At 35.2% G+C, this 21830-nt stretch overlaps 5 protein-coding genes across 8 annotated transcripts; 1 reads left to right on the plus strand and 4 right to left on the minus strand.

The window, feature by feature from the left end:
* Nucleotides 1-1542: 1542 nt before the first annotated feature.
* On the plus strand, nt 1543-2850 carry LOC111457193 (transcription factor MYB30-like). Its single transcript, XM_023099373.1, has 4 exons — nt 1543-1590; nt 1694-1848; nt 1930-2059; nt 2135-2850. The coding sequence occupies exons 1-4, from the start codon at nt 1559-1561 to the stop codon at nt 2733-2735; spliced, it is 918 nt and encodes a 305-aa protein (XP_022955141.1). The 5' UTR covers nt 1543-1558; the 3' UTR covers nt 2736-2850.
* A 3507-nt stretch (nt 2851-6357) lies between these two features.
* LOC111457224 (mini zinc finger protein 2-like) lies at nt 6358-6920 on the minus strand. Its single transcript, XM_023099416.1, has one exon. The coding sequence runs from the start codon at nt 6829-6831 to the stop codon at nt 6541-6543; it is 291 nt and encodes a 96-aa protein (XP_022955184.1). The 5' UTR covers nt 6832-6920; the 3' UTR covers nt 6358-6540.
* A 2675-nt stretch (nt 6921-9595) lies between these two features.
* LOC111457184 (zinc-finger homeodomain protein 10-like) lies at nt 9596-10788 on the minus strand. The gene has a single exon (XM_023099358.1). It carries the CDS (start codon nt 10748-10750, stop codon nt 9824-9826), a length of 927 nt encoding a protein of 308 aa, XP_022955126.1. The 5' UTR covers nt 10751-10788; the 3' UTR covers nt 9596-9823.
* A 2383-nt stretch (nt 10789-13171) lies between these two features.
* LOC111457165 lies at nt 13172-17657 on the minus strand. Of its 3 annotated transcripts, none has more exons than XM_023099347.1 (9): nt 17455-17657; nt 16619-16748; nt 16209-16260; nt 15926-16001; nt 15701-15783; nt 15116-15212; nt 14089-14134; nt 13874-13938; nt 13172-13758 (listed from the first exon to the last, which is right to left on the minus strand). In XM_023099347.1, the coding sequence occupies exons 1-9, from the start codon at nt 17495-17497 to the stop codon at nt 13400-13402; spliced, it is 951 nt and encodes a 316-aa protein (XP_022955115.1). In that variant the 5' UTR covers nt 17498-17657; the 3' UTR covers nt 13172-13399. The 3 variants fall into 3 exon arrangements, with proteins under 3 accessions (XP_022955115.1, XP_022955107.1, XP_022955100.1); XM_023099339.1 differs by having other exon boundaries at nt 13850-13938; XM_023099332.1 differs by having other exon boundaries at nt 13172-13764; nt 13829-13938.
* An 807-nt stretch (nt 17658-18464) lies between these two features.
* Nucleotides 18465-21423, minus strand: LOC111457149 (pentatricopeptide repeat-containing protein At5g50390, chloroplastic). 2 transcript variants are annotated; one of them, XM_023099320.1, is made up of 2 exons: nt 18984-21423; nt 18465-18679 (listed from the first exon to the last, which is right to left on the minus strand). In XM_023099320.1, the coding sequence occupies exon 1, from the start codon at nt 21116-21118 to the stop codon at nt 18989-18991; it is 2130 nt and encodes a 709-aa protein (XP_022955088.1). In that variant the 5' UTR covers nt 21119-21423; the 3' UTR covers nt 18465-18679; nt 18984-18988. The 2 variants fall into 2 exon arrangements, with proteins under 2 accessions (XP_022955088.1, XP_022955081.1); XM_023099313.1 differs by having other exon boundaries at nt 18679-18760.
* Nucleotides 21424-21830: the final 407 nt, after the last annotated feature.

The following is a 21830-nucleotide window of genomic DNA, read 5'->3' on the forward strand; positions in this document are numbered from 1 at the left end:
AAAATGGGTTTAAGACATTCTTTGTTTTTATTGAATTTAAAATAATCAAATTGCATAAGAAAATTATGACTCATAAGCTTGTTTTATATGCTTCACATTTTTTTTACTATTTAAATCAAAAATTAATTAAATAAAAAAGAACCCCATTGGATTGATGCATATTTAATGAGTTTTAATTTGGAAAATTTGATCCTAATTTTTTTTTTTATTTTCAATAATACTTTTAATTTTTTTAAAAAAATAAGTTTAAACATTTAAAATTTTCATTAATACAATTCTTATACTTGTTATTAATATTATATTTCAAAAATGCTCGTAAAATTTTAAATATATATTTTTTATTTTTATTGTCTATTGTTGCATCAAAATACGAATGGAAGTAGGGTATAAGGAAAGCAACTATGTCGTCATCAATTTTATTAAAACGAAGATAGAAATATAATGTTTATTGGTGAGTTGTTAAGGAAATGAACGAATCTAAGTCAATTCCAAAGTATTTCATTTAATTTAGGGATTAGGGTTTTGCTTTTTCCACCTACTCTCATAATTAATTAAAAGATTCGAGTAGATAACACATTTTTAAGGATTAAGTAGAACATCAACGATGTAATGTATCTACCTCATGTTGCATGTTAGGAATCACGAACCTTAATAATAATATGATATTGTCACGAACCTTAATCACAAACCTCTTACTTACGAATATGTGAATAACGGTATACCAAAAAATAAATGTACCTAAAAACATTAGAAACATCCAATTTTTTTTTTTTTTTAAACCATGTCTCTCTTATTAGCAACATTTAATGTTCTTGTACCTTCTTTTATGCAAAAATTATAGAGGTGAACATTTAAATTCTATAAGAAAAGACAATGTTTAAAAGTGCTTTTGGAATTGATTCTAAGATTATTATAAAACATTATCAACTTCTTGTTCTGTTTGGTGAAATTAATGATTATTAAATTCGTTACACTTACTTTTTAACACACTACTTCATTTACACCCGTTTTTAAACCCATTTTAATAATATAAACTTTTAGGAGTATGAAAAAAATAATAAAAAGGCGAAGAATATTTATGAGAGGAGATAAATATTAATAACAAAAAACGAGAGAAAAGCAACCATTCATGACTACGTACAACTATTCACAACTATTGGTGAAATAATATAAATATCTACAAATTAAGCATTTTTTTCACTTAAAAAATAAAAAAAAGAAAACACATTTTTTTCCCCTTAAAATGTATACAAGAAATTATTGCACTTTGCATTAAACATATAATTTATAAGATATGAAAATGAGAGATATCTTGGAATAGAAGCATGAAATATTTAGTGATGAAGAAAGGGGCTTTCATTATTTACCTTTATAGTAGAGTCAGCTAAGAAGGGCCATTATTATTCATTACACGTAGGGGATTGAAATAAATAAATAAATAAAAATAAAAATTAATAAGAAGGGTTATTATTATTATTATTATTATTATTAAAATTATTAATCCACAGGGCTGCCACATTGAATACAACGCGGTTTTTTGCAGCAGCTGACTTGGGGCATGCTGCTGCTGCTGCTGTTGCTGCTGTGCTTGTAATTTAATGCTTCTTGCTGTCACCTTTTGACTCTTTGCCTTCCCCTTTTTTCTCTCTTCTATTTAAGCTTCTAAACGCCATGAAAGTTTCAACCTTTGCAGAAGAAATTTGAAGGCTAAGGATATGGGGAGGCCTCCATGTTGTGATAAAAATGGTGTCAAGAAAGGACCTTGGACTCCCGAGGAGGATATTGTTTTGGTCTCTTATATTCAAGAACACGGCCCTGGAAATTGGCGGGCCGTTCCTGCTAATACAGGTTTGTTAATTCTGTGATTAAAGCAGACAATATCTGTTAGCTGTAAGTTTGAGTTTGTACTGTGTTTGTTGATTTTTGCAGGGTTGCTTAGATGTAGCAAGAGTTGTAGGCTACGATGGACGAATTACCTTAGACCGGGAATCAAACGGGGTAACTTCACTGATCAAGAAGAGAAGATGATTGTTCATCTTCAAGCCCTTTTGGGGAATAGGTATTAATAATTTTAAGTTGTTTGATTTTTTTGTTACTCATGAGTTGATAATTTATGTGATTTATGGTTGTTTAGATGGGCCGCTATAGCTTCGTATCTTCCGCAAAGAACAGACAACGATATAAAAAATTACTGGAACACGCATTTGAAAAAGAAGTTAAGGAAGGTTCAAGTGAGTTCAATGGGGCATTTTGGAGATGGGATTTCATCAACTTCATCGTCAATGCCAAGAGGACAATGGGAGAAGAGGCTTCAAACGGACATTAGAATGGCAAGACAAGCCTTATGGGAAGCTCTCACGCCACAAAATTCAGCTCCTTTTGGTGAAATAAAGCCTTCATACCACAAAGTTCAAGCCACGGGCTATGCGTCAAGCACTGAGAATATAGCCAAATTGCTTACCGGGTGGATGAAAAATCCACCCAAGACCACGGCGGAGAGATGCCCAAATGGTGGTAGCTCCGGCGGCGGAGCAGATGAATGTGAGGATAATATGGGGTCGTTTTTTAGATTTGAGTGTTTTGAAACGTCAAAATCTAATTCGGAGGAAATGAAGACGGATCCTGATGTTCATGATTTGCCACTTTCTATGTTGGAAAAATGGCTTTTTGAGGAAAGTGGTGGAGTTCTTCAAGGAAGAGATCATGATCATTGCCTTGATGATATTGGATTCTAGAGGGACTATTTTTTCATATGTCCTTTAAATTTATTTAACTCAATAGTATAGAGAATGAATGTAAATTCCTTATTCATGTTCTTATTTACTAAATCAATCCATTTATCTCTTCTTTAATTCTACACTTAAATTCCCATGCATGCTAATATTAGATCGATCCAGAAATTAAATGATGTGTTCTTCTTAAAAATTCAAATCTCACTAACCCTATATACGTGAATTTGTCTAGAAAAACCACAAAAGGGTTTGATTGTGTTGGGAGTGTTTTACATGTTGGAAAAGAAGTATAAATAAAGTACGTGCTGTAAAGGCATTGAAAAGAAGTATAAATAAAGTACGTGCTGTAAAGGCATTGAAAAGAAGCATAAGGTCTCATGAGAATTGTTGCCAATTAAATGGGATTTAGAACATAGAGAAAAAGAGGTTGAGAATTTGTCGCATTTTCCAACTTGGATATGCAACAACAAAACTTAGCCTTAAATTTCTTGCACTTTTTTCTTCTTCAATGAGCTGTTGCTCGCATGGACACCACAGGATTGTAAAACGCTCCGTTTACGTTAAGATAAGATCAACAATCATGAGCGAAATATTTTTCGTGGTCGAGATGTTTGAGTCACATGTCGCTCGTAGCTAATGAAGTATCATGTGAGGGGAGTTAATATTCTTTTGCATGTGAAACTTGTAAATGTACAATGGGGTGATGCCCTAGTTTGGGAATGAACTATGATGAGCTGATGGTCATTAGGGTTGAGCCTTAAAGATTCAAAATTATTGGTGATTGATACCAATATTTTGTTTATATTTGTGGTTGAGATGTTTGATATTTTGGAAAGAGGAAGTCATGTGGGTGTTGGAGAAGGTCATTGTAAGGCCACCTCATGAGTCATTAACTACACCATGTGGATTATGTAAACACAAAACGCCAATTTGGGATTGCCAAGTGACAACACACACCCACTAAAAATTTCTGTCGCACTGACCGTACATGATCACTAAACGCTTAACTTTAGAGTTCGTATAATTAAACTACTGAAAAAAAAAAAGAGTTGTACTTTGTTGACATAGGTAGTAACTTTCAATTATTTTCAATTTTTTTAGTTATTTTATTATTAGAATCGCTCTCCTTTGATTGTAGTATCGATTCATTTATGTACATTTTTTATTTGAGTGTCAGATCGTAAGATATGTATATATTTGATAGTCAAATAATATGACCCACTAATATTAATGTTGATTTGCATACAATTGAGTGTAATAATATACATTGTGTCAAAGTTTCAAATGACATACCCTACATCATTGACATTGTTGTTCCTCACACGGTTAAACATTACACATTTTTATGAATCGAGCATCGTTCGTAGATATTGTAATAGTTTGAGTTTACCGCTAATAGATATTGTTCGCTTTAGTCTGTTGTGTATTACTGTAAGTCTTGCGATTTTAAAACGCGTATCTTAGAGAGATAATTAAATAAAAATCGATAGTGGGACAAAATGATTATGAAATGTTATTTATGTGGTCTATTTTAAATGATGTGATGATTTTACAAGTTAAACAAAAAATAGTAAATAATTAATAAACCACAACACATGAAGATAAAATATTAAAAAAAAATTAATAAACATGCCAAGCCATTACTCATTTACATCTGGCATCATAAATAAAAAGTGCATATCATCATATAACTTTGTTATGATTTGTTAAAAAACGTGTCACTCATTAATAAAATGTATATAGATGGATGTATGGATGATGTTTTTAATTAATACCCATGTTCTAGGACGACCTAGTCACGTTACTTTTTCTTCATTTCACTCTCCCCACGAACCAATAAGAGTCATTTCAGCATGTTTTGTCCTCACTCACATGAGTTGTAAGAAAATTTTGAAGAGGTAACCGAACATAAAATTGCTTAAACAAAATGACTTTCATCCAACATCTTCCCTCGAACAAAGCACGCCTCCCTTTAATCGAGGCTCGACTCCTTTTTCTTTTGGCGTCCTTTATTTGACATTTGAGGATTCTATTAATATGACTAAGTTTAGAACATGGCTCTGATACTGTGTTATGTGTTAGAAGAACACGACTATTCACAATGGTAACTTTGAGCATGAGCTCTCGTGACTTTGCTTTGAGCTTTCCAAAAGGCCTCACACCAAAGGAGATAGTATTCCTTGATTATAAACCCATGATCATTCCCTCAATGAGCCGATGTGAGACTTTCATCCAACACCCACAAACCAACAAGAGTCATTTCAGCATGTTTTGTCCCTACTCACGCGAGTCGTAAGAAAATTATCAAGAGGTGACCAAACATAAAATTGCACAAACAAAATGACTTTCAATTCATTTAAGCATTTTTGTAGTCATGTTTGTTTCAAAATCACTCTCAATAAGACGTGGTCGTAGGTTTCTTTTATTCGGGTGTTAATTTGACATGAATACCAGTAAATTTACTGCTTGATAGGTGCAGTAAATGTGAAGATAATTGATGAATGTGTAAAATGGTAAAGAAAGGGTTTTCAATTTGTAGACAGACATGGCGATGGAGCAACATATAGCAATGGTGTCATTCAAGGAAATATAGAGATGGGCCTACGTGTTGTATGGTGAAAAGAAGAAAAAGGGAATCTTTGCAAATTGGAGTAGCAGCTTAAAAAAGATGAACAAATTTTGATACGCATTGGACAGTGACAACAATGCTGTAAATCTAACCCTCTTCATACCATCATTACTCGCTTGCTTTGAATCAAAACATCTTGTGTTTATGTAATGTATTGGGAGATCATTATTTCCTTTGCTTTTTGCATCATAACGTGTTGTTATTCTTTGTGCATGAACCACAACTAAGTGATGAAGAAGGAATAAGGGTGCGTTGTAGTTTAGAATCAACCCAACTATCCATTTCCATGCAAAACCCATACCAAATTTGTCGTAAGAGTCGTGAGATATTCGTCTTTCAAATTCACATCCACCCTCGTCCACGTACAATCTAGTAGCTATTGTTCACTTTGACCCGTTACATATTACTGTCAGCCTCACGGTTTTAAAACGAGTCTGTTAAGGAGAAGTTTTTACACCCTTACAATAAATGTTACGTTCCTCTCTTCAACTTACGTTGGATGTTAGTTCCTGATGGGTACCTCTAAAATTTCAAAGCCTAACTTTGAATCACTTCCCTCCCCAAACACTTCGCATGGCATAACACGATCTCACTTTTTCGTATGAATCATTATAACAGCTCCCTAAGCTCACTCCTAGCCAATATTGTCTTCTTTGGACTTCCCCTTTCGAGCTCCCCTCAAAGTTTTAAAACGCGTCTGTCAGGGAGAGGTTTCCACGCCATTAAAAGAAATGTTTGGTTTTCCTCTCCAACCGATGTGAAAACTCACGATCATCAACCAGTTTTTGTTTAAATTATGTTTGGAAGTGATGGTTCGTGTTCATTTAAATTTTAAAATTTGTAATCTTTTGTTCCATAAAATCTAGCTATAGTGTATCATTGTAGGATTCTCTTTAATCATGTCTCAAATCTTGTCTTAGCAAATGGATAGCACCAGCCAACCAGAAAAGATGGCAACAACTTCCCTTCAATAGTGGGTTATGTGTTAATTGAAGCTTTAATCAACTTTTAAGTACATTGTTAAACAAAGTTTCCACTACAACAACCAACATGATTCGATGTGTGGGCCTTCCACATTGAATATTAAGTAATATTACTAAACAAATTCTGCCATAAACACATAATTCAAACTAAAATAGATTTGATGGAAATAATTCAAATCAAAAGTAAAATACATAATCAAGCTCCATTTGAGGGAGATGAAGAACAATCACACACAACCTCAGTTCCTACAGCTTGTCTTCTATGGAAGTTCCGGTGACAACCACAGGCAGCACAAGTGAGTGCAGCGATCGTCCCTTCGTCGCCACTCGCCATGAATTCCCGACACCCGTCGACAGCATACCCTCCGACGCCAGCGGCATGGTTCTTTTGGCACTCCCCATATCTAACACTCCTTACTGTCAAAGATGAAGCCACAGTGTCTCTTGAGCTTTCTTCCCTTCTAACTACAACTTGACGCTTCCTCATTTTTGGTAATGGGAGAGGAATATCTTTGTGTAAACTTATGAGAGATCACAATTTTGTAAGCCATAACCCCCAAAACACTCAGTTTAAATAGAGTCAAAAGTTTTACGTTTTAAAAAGAAAAACTTTTAATGACATGTCATTTTTTCGTTCGTTGATTCTATATTAAACTTTTTTTTGTCTCTCTGTTAATTGGGTTCCAGGCCCTTGTAAAAAAATGATATGTTCTCTTTTGTGACTGATGTGAGGGAAAAAAAGATGCTTGTTTTGGTCAAGAACAGTTGCTCGAGATATCTCGAGGAGACATGTTTTTTGTTTTAAATTATGAACCAACAAGAATTCAAAAACAAAAGAGCTAAAGATTTGAAAATGAAGAACAATAATTCAAATGTAAATAAGGCAAAAAATTAAAGATGTTAAGAAAAGTTTTTGTTTCCACGTAGCTGATTGATTGGTTTAATATAGAATTGAACAGCTATGTAATAAGTTGGGTTTTGATCCTAATGTGTAATGTGGCCCCTAAATGAGTGTAAAAATGGGCAGGTTTTTTGTGGGGGCGTACTGCCTAAAATGACGCTCCACTTTGGCCTATGTACCCTCTCCTCTTCCTCCTCCTCTGCAAACCAAGCTAATTTCTTCCAACTCTTTGAGTTTGCTACTCATTTTGAAATGTTTTGATATCAACTTAGAGGGGTGGATATATTGTAAGCTTTTGTCGAACATAGCCCAACAATTACGTTGTAGTAATGGTTTTTATATACTATACTTGGAAATGTACCTCAACGTTCATTTATAATTCGTCCATCTAGGCTACTAGATAGGTGAAAATTGCTATGTTGTTGAGGTATATATGGTTAATGTTTAAAAGCTTTATATGGTCAAAAGTGGATATGTAATATATTTATGTACATTTATTACCTGTCGAGAGACATTGAGTGTAACGTAATAGACAATATTATACATTGTGAAGGTTCATAGTTCCTAATATAGTATCAAAGACATGCTCTTAATTCAGTCATGTCAAACAAATGATTCTTGACAGTCTCCCGACCGACCAAATCATTTTTGATGCCATCACCCATTATGTTTCCCAAAGGCTATTACTCAGTGACACATTGCCAAGGTGGGAAACCACTATATAATATTTGATTCTCTTCCTTTGCCTTAAGGTTTTTCAAATCTAATAATTTAATTCTTTTCGAAATCCGACTATTTAATTTAAAACATATAGGTTGGGTTGGGTTGGGTTGAATTTTTAAGATTATTGTGAAGATTAATAATATTCGATGTTTCTAACTAATATCATCGATAAAGTGAATATTTGAAATTTTAATTTTATGATATTTTAGTTATTAATGTAATATGTACAGTGAAGAATTACCATTTTTTTTTAATAATTAAAAAAACTCGACAATTTAACAAAACCCAACCCAAAATTAGAGGGTTGAATTGTAAACTTTATTCGAGTTACTTGAGTTACCAATCAAATTAATTCAAAATTTCAAGATGGTCTAAAAGATTTTACACCAATTTTAGAAGGGAATATTCCCAAATAATTAAATTATAAGAAAGTGTAAAAAATAAAAAAATAAAAAAATCTAAAAAAAAGGGCCTATTGGGCCTTTTTCTTGTTTGGTTTTTTCTATAAAAAACATTGGGCCATTAGTCTGCAAAATGACCGGCCCAGGCCCAATTCGTTTCTCGGCAAAGGGTGTTAGTCGGAGCACCGAATTTACAAAAATGCCCTAATTTTGTGGTCCATTAATTGCATTAATGTCTCACTATTGTATTCTTACACATATGTTGGGTGTTTCTTCCACACCCTTCCATTTCAACCACTTCCTTAATTTTACAAATTGGAATAATAAAAAAAAAAAAAAAAAAAAAATTCTCCAATAACCAAATATATATATGGTAGGAGGTAGCTAAAATATTAATTCCCAATTATTTCCAACACCCAACTTTATAAATTCAAGTTTGACTAAGGAAGGAAAATAATAATAATAAAAAAAAGATAGAAACTTTATGTTTGAACCAGGATTCGTTTGTGCTAGGGTTTTAGGTGACCTTTATTGGTAGCTACTAGGGCTCGATGATGCTAAACCCTCACCCATTTAGAATCCAATGAAAATAGACCGGGTGCTTTTCTCCAAATGCCAAAACAACCCTTTATTAACTCTCTAAATCAAATATTGTATGTTTTGACCCTATGTATCGCCGTCGGGAGAGGTTTCCACACCCTTACAAGAATGTTTAGTTCCATTCTACAAAGTTATTAGATCTTGCATCAAAAAGTATTATTATTTTCTTCTTTTTCTATTCATGTAATGATTATAAACGTGACAAAGAAAAGGGTATTAGATTATGATGATGAAATAAATCAAACAACATTATTCTAAACCCTTCTTTAAACGTAGATTAAGTAGTAGCAAAGGCGGCAGCTGCAGCAGCAGGTACATCACTGACCCTTTGCACTTTGCTTCATTAAACAATAAACAATAGTACCCAAGTACCGCCAATGATTGAAAATAGTAATATATATATAATTTAACTTAATTTAATTATAATTATCCCTTAATTAACTTAATCAGCATTTGGAAATGTGCACAAAATCTAATATTCAGGCAATATTCTACTTTCTGCTGCTTTCTCCGAGACAGAAGATCAGGGGGAAATCTTTTGGTCTCTGTGATGAGACGTTAGATTCATGAAATTTACAGAAACAGAGAAAAAAAACATTAAACATTCGTTAACACCGAATTCAATGTGGAGTTAATTAATGATTAATGCATTTAATCACTAATTTCATGTTATAATCCACTCCAAACAGGGTGGTCTTCTCATTAATTGATTCAATTAAACACTAAGCTAAAATGAAAATTTCAAAGGGGGGGAAAAAAAAAAAAACAGAGCTACCTAGCTTGGATTTCTATATCAGCTAATGATGAGGATGATGCAGTTTTATTCTTAATTACTTGTGAAACAGAGCAGTAGATCAAGAGGAAGAAGATGACCCATTTGAGCCAATATGCATATGTAAACCCGCATCTGCTCTGTCTTCGTTGTTGTTGACGGCGGCGGCGGCGGTGGCGGTGGCGGTGGGGGTGGTGGTAGTGGCGCCATTGGTGTCGGTCTTTTTTCCCATGGTGTTCTTGTTGTTGTGCATCCATACTTTGAGAACCCCTCTTTCAATTCCGATTTCATTGCAGAAATCTCGAACCAAATCTTCGTCTCTCTTCTGCATTTTCCATCCAACTCGTTCCGCTAAATCCAACATTTTCTCCTTTTGTTCGTTGCTGAATTTTGTTCTGAATCGTTTCCGTCCATTTGGGCTCCGCTGTGCGTTTTCCGGCGGAGGACCGGACAACCCAGCTGAAAGCGCCAATAACATATGTGGCGCGGAAGGGTAATACGACGACGAGATCGGCGGCGGCGATGCAGAATTCGGACTCCAATTGCCAGCCAACGGCGGAGGAGGCGGGTGATGGCGATGGTGCGGCTGATACTCAATGACATGAGTCGGAGCGGAATTAATCGCCAAAGTGGAGATTGGTTCCTCAGGGTCCCGGCGGTGGAAATTCCGGTGACAGCCACACGCAGCGCACTTAAGCGAAGTGGGATCGTTAGGAGTGGCAGAAGGAGAGGGCATAAATTCCCCACATCCGTCTAAGGCATGAGCTCCTAAAGTGGCGGCGTGGTTTTTGAGACATTCTTTGTAAGTAACAAGCGGAGGGTGTTGTTGAGCGTGGTGGCGCTTGAGAAGGCCGTTGGTGAAGGGCGGCGATTTAGCGGAAGGCGGCGGAATGGTTGTGGGAGCATTATCAGTGTCGGGGTCGGGGGATTTAGTGTTATTAGTAGTAGGGATGGGAGCTGCTGGGGCTAAATCCATGGCTCTCTCAAAAACACAGACCTCTCTAAACATGGAGAATTAAACAACAACAACAAGAACCACAACAAAGAAATAAAAACTTAACCTTTCTGTAAAAAAAGAAAAAAAAAAAAAAAAAAAAAAAAAAAAGAGAAAAAAGAGAATAAAAATCAGAGCTTTTCTGTGGTGGAGCTTTGTTAACCCAATAGAGTAGTTGGGTTATTTAACCCTGGTTAGTTATAATGTGTGGTTAGTTGCATGGGTAATAAATACGGGAGTGGGGGAGTAATTTTTAGTATATGTCTAAGTTAATTTTAAATTTAATTTTGGGGGTTCTGATGAATTAATGAGTCGGGTCTCGTCGTCTGTGGATAATTATGAGTGGGTCAGGGGTGGGTTGACCCGGGGAATTTTTTTTAATTATTTTATTTATTTAAATTTAACTATAGCTGATGGAGGGAGGACCAGAGACAATACACTGCAACCCCATGTTATTATTTTTTTTAATTTTAATTTTAATTTTTATTGCCAACTTGCAGGAAGGACTGGACCGCTTTTAAAGTTACCTTTATTATTATTATTTGGGTTTTTTTTTATATTGGCAGGTACTAATGAAATGACGAAATTGGTGCTGTGGATATGGTGTTTAGGAGGGAAGTGGGGAGGGTAGAATTGTCTTTCTCAAGAGTTGAATATTACGGCTGGAAGTGGAAGGTATTTATGTCGGCTTCAAAGGAATTTTAGGATGTTGAACCCATATTTTGATTTCTTTTTAATTTATTATTCTCATGCTAAACGACACCGTTTTGAGTTTCTCATTCTACCAGATATTATTAGCGTAGGATCAAACAATTTTAAACTTTGGAGTGAGGTTATTAAATAAACCACGTGGAATAAGTAATCAGTATTTATTATTTTAAAATTTAAAAATTGGGAAGGGTAGAAAGGGAAGAAAGGATGAAATATTAATAATTTGCATCGAAACCGTAAAACAAGCTTTTCCGTGCTTTCATTCTCACTCAATTATAGCTTTTTCTCCCAATAATGGTCGACCATATTATTTTATTTATTTTTTATTTTCCCTTTCGAGAGGGCATTTTGGGAAATTGGGTAGCCAAAAATGCAAATATGAAAAATGTAGGGGGGTGGTGGGACCGGAGTAGGGGGGGTCAAGTAATGGGGCAGCTAAACCCTTTCACTCATAATTGTAGGGCATGGGCCCCATCGTCTTATCATATTAATTACATTAATTAATTCATTCACATTTTATTTATTATTTATTTCTTACCTTTTTTTTTTTAAATTCTTTATCTACTTCTCTTCTTTACCACCCACCAAAATTTAATTAAATATCTAAATAACATGCTTTTATATTTATATCACCACTTAAGTAATAAGCTTTTAAACTAAGCTAATATGTTTAATTAAATTATGAGTCAAAATGATAATAAATATTCATAATTCAACAACCAACCAACAATCATTTTATATGCTCCCTTAAATTTAGACTTTATAATTCTCAACATTTCATCCATTATTTTTTTAGCTTATACTAAAAGGAACCAACACATCAAATATGTTGGAAGTCCCATTATTATTCCTATTATTATTATTATATGCATCGTATCTCATTTACCTAAAATATATTCAAATCTTTGTCCTATGACTAGATCTTACTCCATCTCGTCTCTGTCAAATGACCCTTCACTTTATATCTCGATCCTAATAATTTTACCCTATTTTGTGTCTATTCTATTATATAACGAAGACGTCATCAATTATTTAATAATTCTTCTTGATGCTACTATGCCTAATACCACGTGAGGAGTTTTGAACATTTGTTCTCTTAGTTTGTAATGTCTTAATGAGTTGAATTATGATACTTTTAAACTCAGAAACGTCAATTAATGAACCCTTCAAATGTAGGTTCCTTTTTGTTTTCTATATGTGGTTATAAATAAGAGGAATAACTCAATCGTACAATACATAAAGAGAAATATTAATATTCTGACTACTTGAGCTATACTTGAGCTATACTCAAAATCGATGAGAACGATAACGGTAACGACATAGAAGTAAATAGAGGAGGGTGAGTTAGTTTGGTGAAATAAATAGAGATGATGAGGAGCGGTGAATAATGAGAGTTAATAATAGTGAAAGGTGAGAGGAAATTGAGGGGGCCATGGAAGATGAACGACAAACCTCCTCATTCAATTCATTCACTCTTCTTCTTCTTCTTCTTCTTCAGAGACAAAGAAAGTGTCAGTGATTGACCTAATAATAATGCAGCTCAGTCCATTGCAGATCTCCAGCTTCCGAGGTTTCGAGTTGCCGGTGGGCCCTTTCCTTGTTCCTTCTCTTTTCCATATCTTCAATCCCCTAACCATGGCGGCCTCTATTCTGGTTTTGACCTAAAGTTTTAAAACCCTTTTGACTCTTGTGTATCTATCTCATAGTGGATTGAGAAGAGTATTATAAAACAAAACACAACCTATTTGTAGATTTTTATTCATTTTTTGAAATGCATCAGACCCAATTACAGCGTAATGCCAAATCACTAATTTCTGTTCTCTTTAGAAACACTCAAAATCCTTTGTTCTATTTTGCTGCCAAACCATCAATTCATCTGATTAAGAATGCTGTACCATCACAAAGAAGAGAGCATGAGACCTGTAAAAATCATGTGAGCTAATTCGCTCGTACTCATGTGAATGACGATTTCCTTTCTTGATCCAATCCTAAGAACGAACGTGTCGAGAAAAGCCCAGCAAAACCTTGTGACAGACAACCTTCAACAGCACAAGGAGCTTTGGAGCAACCCATTGCACCATTATTTCGAACTATTTCTGTGTTTCCATCTGCTGCTGCTGCTGCTGCTGCATTACATGAAGGTCCGTTTATCTCCAAGTTCACTGGCTTGCAAGCCATAAATCTACTTTTCTTGATGCTCGTAACAGGACTTAATTCCATGGAGCCAGTTGTAGGATCACTCGGAGACACCATCCCATCCATTTGCAAGTCCTCGGGTAATTTCCTCTTCAAACCCGGGAGAATCTTTAATCCTGACACAATCATAACCCGTAAAACAGAGCTTATTACATACAACATTCTGCATGACATGGAAGTCCATTTGTAGAACGAAATCTATTATACCAGGAAACGGATCTTCAGATGCACCTGACTGTGATTCTGAGCCTCCACAACTACAACGTAACTTTGAGATTTTATTAGATCCTGACAGCCTGCATAATAATTAGATGTTATCAGCTTATCGAGTGTTAGTACAAGACTAAACCATGCCACGTCAGACTCGAGACTATATCCAAGCCAGAATTATTTAACTACTTTCAACTTCAAACTCATTGCATCTGTAAAATCCCCCACAAACAAACCTGTACATGTGCTCGACGAAGTCATCAATTAGGACGGGCCAAGCACCTGAGAGAAGAATGCAACTGAGTAATTCCAAATAGTACAGTAGAGAAAAATAGAAAAACATTATGCTTGTGTACAGGCATACCCAACATTCCACCAAAAGACTACGGGTAGTCTTGAGGCTCTTTCCTCTACAAGAGAAATGAGGCATAATCCTCAATTTAATTAGACAAATTTAAATTAAATTCAACAACAACAGACCTACGTGTTATATAAAAGTCCCGAGAGGATGGGGGGAGGTATCCATCCATAATTTCTCAAGTCAAAATTATGCAGCTCATTTTTAACATCACTATCACTATCAATAACGGGATCAACCTATTCCTTTAAATTGTTTTCTGTATTATCAATCTATTCATTAAATTTTGTCTTCTGTATCTTTCTTAAGCTTTAGCGATAAAAGTAGTAAAGGGCTAAATTATCACAACCAGAGTTGTTATAGTATTGCATTCTAAGGTGGACTTTTATATTTGAAGAATGTGCAGACAACTGTTAGATGCATTCTTCCAGCCATCATATAACTATTGAACTTCTAATCGCAGTGTATGGTCATAGCAGTGTATGACTCTCGCAGAAGAGGCATGTGCTTCTTAAAAAACAAAAATGCACAAGCCTCAAAAACATTTTCAAGCATTAAGCATACACTTGAGGAAACAAAATAACAATAGTATGCCAGCATAACAAAATGATCAACTAATATTTGCATTGTCATAATATTTCAAGCATCCCTAGAAGAACCAAAACAGAAGATTAACCATGAAAATGAAAATGAAGTAGTATATTCTTCTTATATAAATTGACAAAATATATTTATCCGTGACTTTTTCCTGTGATAGTATTCAATTGTATCGATGGACAAACTTCCAACAGATAAGGAGATGTATTACTTGAAGTAATTCCCAAGTCTTCAACATTTTTGATTCAGCGTATTTAATACACAAATAAATATTTTAAAAGATAACAAAAAAATGTAAATACAAATACCTTCAGGATCATACCCTTCCAGATTTTCATGTACACAACGGCTGAAAGCCAAAACCTGAAGCCATGTATCCTCAGAAATATTGTGTCGCTGATTGTTCTGTGGAACTTAACTAGATTAGAATCCTTGAGATAAGTTGGATCATATGACACAACACGTCTATTTCAAGGAACAAGGTAAAGAATAAAACCCAAAAAAATAACTTGGATGCATAAACCTAGACAGAAGAAATTTGACATATTAGAATCTTAGGTATAAAAAAATACCCCAAAATTTCCCAAATTCATTAACTTCAAAAATTGAGATACATGCATATATTTTTGTAAAATACATATGAATGTGCATACAAACGTGTCTACGAATGGCAAATAATAACATTGATAGAAATGTCCATTCATGGGTATTTAGCATGTAGGTATATTTCATAAACCAACGTTGATGAAAACAACTTCAGGTGGAAATTCCAGTTTCCTGATTATAATCACTATACATTTTATTTAAAGTTTGTAGACTACATTACAACCAAAGTGAAAAGAAAGAAAGGAAACAGGACCTTATTAGGAGAAGAAAAAGGGGGAAAATGGTACCTCAACAAAGTCACACCATTGATTAAGTAACCGAAATCTCCCATCCAAAACTAATCTCCATGCTTTAATTGCCCTACCAACGGCTGTAATTCAAATAAAAGAAGAAAAACTAAACTATCAGAAAGTAAGAAATTTTTTAACTTACCCAGTGCACATGTCATGATATCGTTCGTATTAGGAAACTAAAACATAGTTTTACATCCAAGCCAAAAGAAGGAACCTTACTGATATTCTTTTGACCATTTTCTCGGCACACAAAGAAAACAAACTCATAGAAGCGTGAAAATTCAGAGAAGTCTACCTACAAAATAGAATTGTCAAATTCAAAGTACAAGCCAGAAAATTTTCAATCAAAATTCTTAAAGTTAACTGAAGCACATGAATAAAACACGATAAATCTTACCGAAAATATAATATTGCCACCAGGCAATACCCAAAAGCTTGCCAAATTAGAAGAAACTAGATTACAGTAGCAAACCAGGAAAAATGATAGGAAGGAAGAGTTTACCATCAAGTTTAGATATGACATCAGCTTTGATAGTTCATGAAGGATTGAGTTACTGCAAATGTAATTTATACTTTTTAGATAACCTAGATTAATATAAGAAAAAAAAATTATACTGCAATCAAAACAACGTATGATGGCCTCATTTATCAAGTTGTATTTAGGCAGCTAAGTCAGCCTTTTTCCATGTAATATTCCATTTATTGAACTGGTATAAAACACAGGACCATACCATAACTAATAAAATAAAACTAGTAAACATCCATGTCTACAATATTAAAAGTCATCTTAGTTTAATAATTGAGTTGATAAACTATCTTAGTTTCATACGTTTGTCGGTTAAAAATGTTTAGAAAATGTCTTGGTTTGGAAGGACAAGAAATATAGAGTTGTACAAAACAAAGTGGATATACCCCGTATGCAGTGACGATTGCACATATATTAAGAGCTCTGCAAGTGCTTGCTTTGAACTTTTGGCCATTTGTGTTTCAACATGTCCAAAACCTCCATTCCCATGACAAAGACCATTTTGAGATCGAATACCTATAAACAAGTAAAAATAATGTAAATTTTATCGATCTGAAACAATTAGGTAAGTCTAAAGCTTCTCCCCCTAAAGGGCTGCAGTGGAATCAGAAATCATAATACAATAATTACTAATTCTTGGATTCTCCCTCCTAAATAATGACAGCGCTTTCTCATTTGGAAGAATAAAATTCATTCATAATTCTCTAAGTTGACTGACAAGAAAATAACATTGACATGGTGCCTGATGCATCCTATTTTCCGAAATAAGTACCATAAACTGAATCTCTAACGTTCTTTATCATCCAAACTATTAATGCAGTTCCCAAAAATAAAATCACCTAGACTTCTCCGAATCAAATACATCATAACTCCTTAAACATAAAAAATCACCTAGAAACTAACCATCTTTAGAAACATAAATTAAAAAAAAAAACATCAAAATCTATAACAAAATTACATCTTCCAAGTTAACATGCATCCGCAAGAAGACGAAGACATAGATTTGCATGAAAAACACCAAAAATCCCAAGAAGACAAAAGTATTGCAACAGATAATGAAAGGGCAGAAAACATTGAAAGATTTGAAAGGTTTAACAAAAGCAATGTTCGGTGAGAATTGGCAGTAGCAAATCATGAATAAAAGAGACATCAGACAATAATCAAGAGAAAAAAAGCAGAATCTGAAATTTGAAGCGGTAGGGGAAGAGGAGGAAGTTGTTACCACAGTATTGATGATAAATCTGGACGATATCGAAGCGATTCATCTGCAAGAAACGGAGGGAAGAAGAAATGGAAGTCTTGATTGTCGAGGAGGCAAGAAGCGGAAGAAGAATCCAGACCTCAACGCGAAAACAGAGAAGGAACCTCTCTCTCTCTCTCTCGATTCTCTTTCTCCCCCCTTCTTCTTTGCCTCTGCCTTTCCAGTCACACGTTACGTTTATTGCGCAATTTCTTCTTATATTCTTTGTGGATGCTACGCAATGGGTCCAACCGAACCGCCATTACGGTTCTTTATTTCATGCACACCGGTTTTCAACCCGCATACCTTTGATACTTAAATTTATTAACTCCAAATTTTTTATTTACCATTAATATTTTTAACCTTATTGGATATTAATACTTTTAACTTATTGGATATTAATATTTTTAACCTTATTGGATATTGTTGACATAAAGAAAGTTGCCAACATGACCCAAATAGCATCGACATAACTGAATTTGTCGATACTAATAAGGTAGGTTTGAAAATTCCCTTTATGCCAACGTTTTCTAATAACGTTGGCAGATCTCCCTTATGTCGGTAAAATTTGGATCATGTCAGCAATTACTTTTACGTCATCGCTATCCAATCTTACTGTACTTGAAAATCATTCCAAACCAGCCTCAAAACTTTATTGCATGTTCTCCAATATTGTAGGATACTGTTCATGGATCTGGTGCATGCCACTTCTCTCTCTCCGTTTGTCTCTCTCTCCGTTTGATATATAGAGTTAAAAGGTCATCTTCATATAGTTAAAAATTAACACTATTAATTATATAAAATAAAATATTTATTTGGTAAATATGTACATTGGTTTAATAGTTTTAAAGTTATATATATTTCAAAGTCCTGAAATTTTTATAATTAATAAATATGACTATTAATTTTGTTAAAAAAATAAAATAGCTGACGGTAATAGTTTAATAATAACAAAATATAGAAAATAAATAAATATATATATATTAAGTGTATAAAGTACAGCGTAGACTTCCCGCGTTTCCGTTTCCGAATGCACCGATCATAATGGGACCGGCTTCATGGCCCGCCGGACGCCGGTGGTGCCAAAGCCCTCACCTCATCATCGTCGTCGAGTCACCTCATCTCCTCACCTTGTCGCCATGGCCACCTTCTTCCTCCACTGTCCCTCTTCTTTTCTGTTCTTTCATGTCCTCAGAGGAGATTCGTCCTCCATCCAAATTATCCAGGTTCAAATTTCACAAAACCCATCTATCTAAGATTTAAAAGCTCCAAGAATTCTCTATCCATCCTACGAAAATGAAGTCTTTAAATGGTGGTTTGTTGATATGAACAGGATGACAGATTATCTTATAACAATACATGCCAAGAATCAGCCTACTGTTAAGAACAGAATGTCATGAATTCATTTCATTATAAGCTCCTTGAAAAAGAATGTACAATAATATGTATCAATGGAAGAGATGCTGCCCGTTTCTACAAAATTAAACAAATACATAACAATATGGGTTTACCTTAATCACCAATAGTCCCCACAAGAACACCTCCCATCTCTGAAATGGTGGAATCTGCTAGCATCTCTCACCACAATTTCACGTTTGGTTATCATAGCAATCAGCTTAATCACAGAATGGCAGTCACCACAAACGCGATGGCCCTGCACAATTTGTAATGGCGTATGATTTAAAGTATTGATAAGTCCATAAGCTATGGCCAATTTCTCACTGTGGTATATCTGTATCTTTTCTTCATGATCTACATCTGGAAGCAAGATGTTCCGTTCAGGAACATAACCAAGCTTTGAGATCTCTAACATTAACTCGTCCACTTTTTCGACGACTTTTTCTATTTCGGGATGGCGTTTATCCCCAGATTGGAATGCGTGGGGTTGATGTTTAACTTCAATCCAACTACATGCTGGAAGCATACTCAAGCCCTTTCGTTTCAATGTCTGAACAACATCAGCTGCTTCCTTTAACTTGCCAGAGCTTTTATATATGTTTAACAGCACTATATAATTACGAAGCTTCTCGGGTTCCATCCCGTAAAGTTTTTCAGCAACATATTTTCCAAGTTCTAGATTTTCATGAACTCTACAAGCTCTGAGCAAGGCAGCCCACATATTTGCTGTTGGTTGAAACGGAGCTTTCCTTATAAGGGCATAGGCTTCATCTAGGAGCCCTTCTCGACCTAGCAATTCAATCATGCACGTGTAATGCATAGCGCGCAGTTTCATCTTATGATCCCTAGTCACTGATTGAAAAATTTCCCATCCACGTTCGAATAAACCTGAAATGCTGCATGCAGATAAAACAGCAAGAAATGTCACATGGTTTGGTACCATGCCTTCCCGAAGCATTCTCTCAAATATCTCAATGGCCTCCTCCCCTCGACCGTGATTCCCATATCCAGCTATCAAAGCATTCCATGATATCAAGTTTTTACAGGACATTCTGTCAAAAATATGTCTAGCATCATCTACCTTTCCCCATTTGCTATAGAAATCCACAAGTGCTGTATTAGCTACTACATCTAACCCAAAACCATTACGAACTAAACTAGCGTGCGCTTGCTTAGCGCGTGTTACCGAGGCCAATCTCGAACATATCCTTATAATTATCGAAAAGGTGAAATGGTCGATTTTAACTCCAGAGTCACGCATCTGATAATATAGATTCAGAGCTTCTTCACTGTAGCCATGGAGTGCGTAACCAGCAATAATTGAATTCCATCCAACTATTGTCTTGTCGGGCATCTCATCGAAGACACAATGAGCGTCTTCAAGGCCTCCACACTTGCTGTACATGTCAATCAGTGCACAGGAAACAAAAATGTCCTGTCCTACGCCTGCCTTTACCGCACACGAATGTAATTGCCTACCAGGAAAAATAAGTTCCAAACCAGCCGATGCCCGTATCACTGTGGCAAAGGTGCGAGGGCTGCAACCAGGATACTCTTCCCACATCATAATGAACAATCTAAACGCTTCTTTATAATTTCCAGAGTCTACATACCCGGAAATTATGGTATTCCACGAAACTGCATTCCTCTCGGGCATTTCATCGAACAATTTAGAAGCATCAATCATCATCCCACATCTCACATGCATAAGTAGAATCCTGTTCATAATATATTGATCAGGCTCAATTCCATTATCAATCATGTAAGCACACAACCTCTTCGCCCCTCTTATAGATTTCAAGCCAATACACGCATTAATCAACGCATCAAATGTGCTATTACCAACATCATAACCACCCTCCAGCTCAAGAATTTCAAACATCTCAAGTGCATCCCTGAACTTATTACACAAAACCAACTTCTCAATATGGCAACAGATCCGTACACTGGATTTTGTAATTCGGGTCTCCTTCGAAGGCGGCGTTCCTTTACGAACGTCGCGTTCGACTTTCGAAGGCTTGGGTTTGAGTCGTGGCCGTAGCCCTTGTTCCAAGGAAGAGCACTTGACCCAACAAAACGAATTACGCAATTTTCTTCCATTGGACCACAAAGAATACGCAGACAGCAAAGATCTGTCCCTAAAAAGCTCGGAACCGGAGAAATGATGGGAGAAGTAGGAAGTAGAGCTGGAGAGGGAAGTACGTTGAAGGTGATCATGAACATAGTTTTGATAAAGAGGGACTTCCATGGCTGATAAATTGAAAGAGATGCGTCAAATCGAGAATGGCGGGGGTGGGGAAGTTACCTGGAGAGATTAGTAAGCTGAAGGATGTCCTGAAATTGGATGAATTAGAAGACGGTTGATTGACAAGATGAATGTGCAGTAGTAGTAGATTCGGAGTGGGTTCATCCTCCGGAGAAACAATGGCAGAGTGAAAGAAAAAGGGCTGTGGATTCAAGAGGGAGCATCAACATCGACTACTCCGCCACCGCCGATTTCTTTTTTGTTGGTCGTTCAACCTCTTCGCAATAACCAACCCGGGGTTTTAGGTTTTGCATTTTAACCATTAATTTCCTTTTTATTTTTCTTTTATAATTTTAATTCAACGCTTATCTTTAACTCCTAAATTTAATAACATTTAATTACAATTATTCACCTTTAATACAGAGGTTGCATTGCAAAAAAAAATAAAAATATATATATATATATATATATAGTTATTAAATGAAGCTTAAAAAACACCCTTTTAAAATTCATGTTTATTTAATAAAAAAATAATGTTAGAAAAGTGAAAAATTGGGATGTTTTTAAAACGTGTTCGTTGTGAAAGACCGGTAAACCCGTACAAGTTAACAACAAGAAGACAGTTTCGGTGTATAGGTTTTCACACCCTTAAAAAGAATTCAGATATAAATTTTCATAACTTTATAAAGAATGTTTTACTCTCTGAGAGTGAGTC

The sequence above is a fragment of the Cucurbita moschata genome, unplaced genomic scaffold, assembly GCF_002738365.1.
Source record: "Cucurbita moschata cultivar Rifu unplaced genomic scaffold, Cmos_1.0 Cmo_Scf00002, whole genome shotgun sequence".
In the NCBI taxonomy this organism is placed as follows: Eukaryota; Viridiplantae; Streptophyta; class Magnoliopsida; order Cucurbitales; family Cucurbitaceae; genus Cucurbita; species Cucurbita moschata.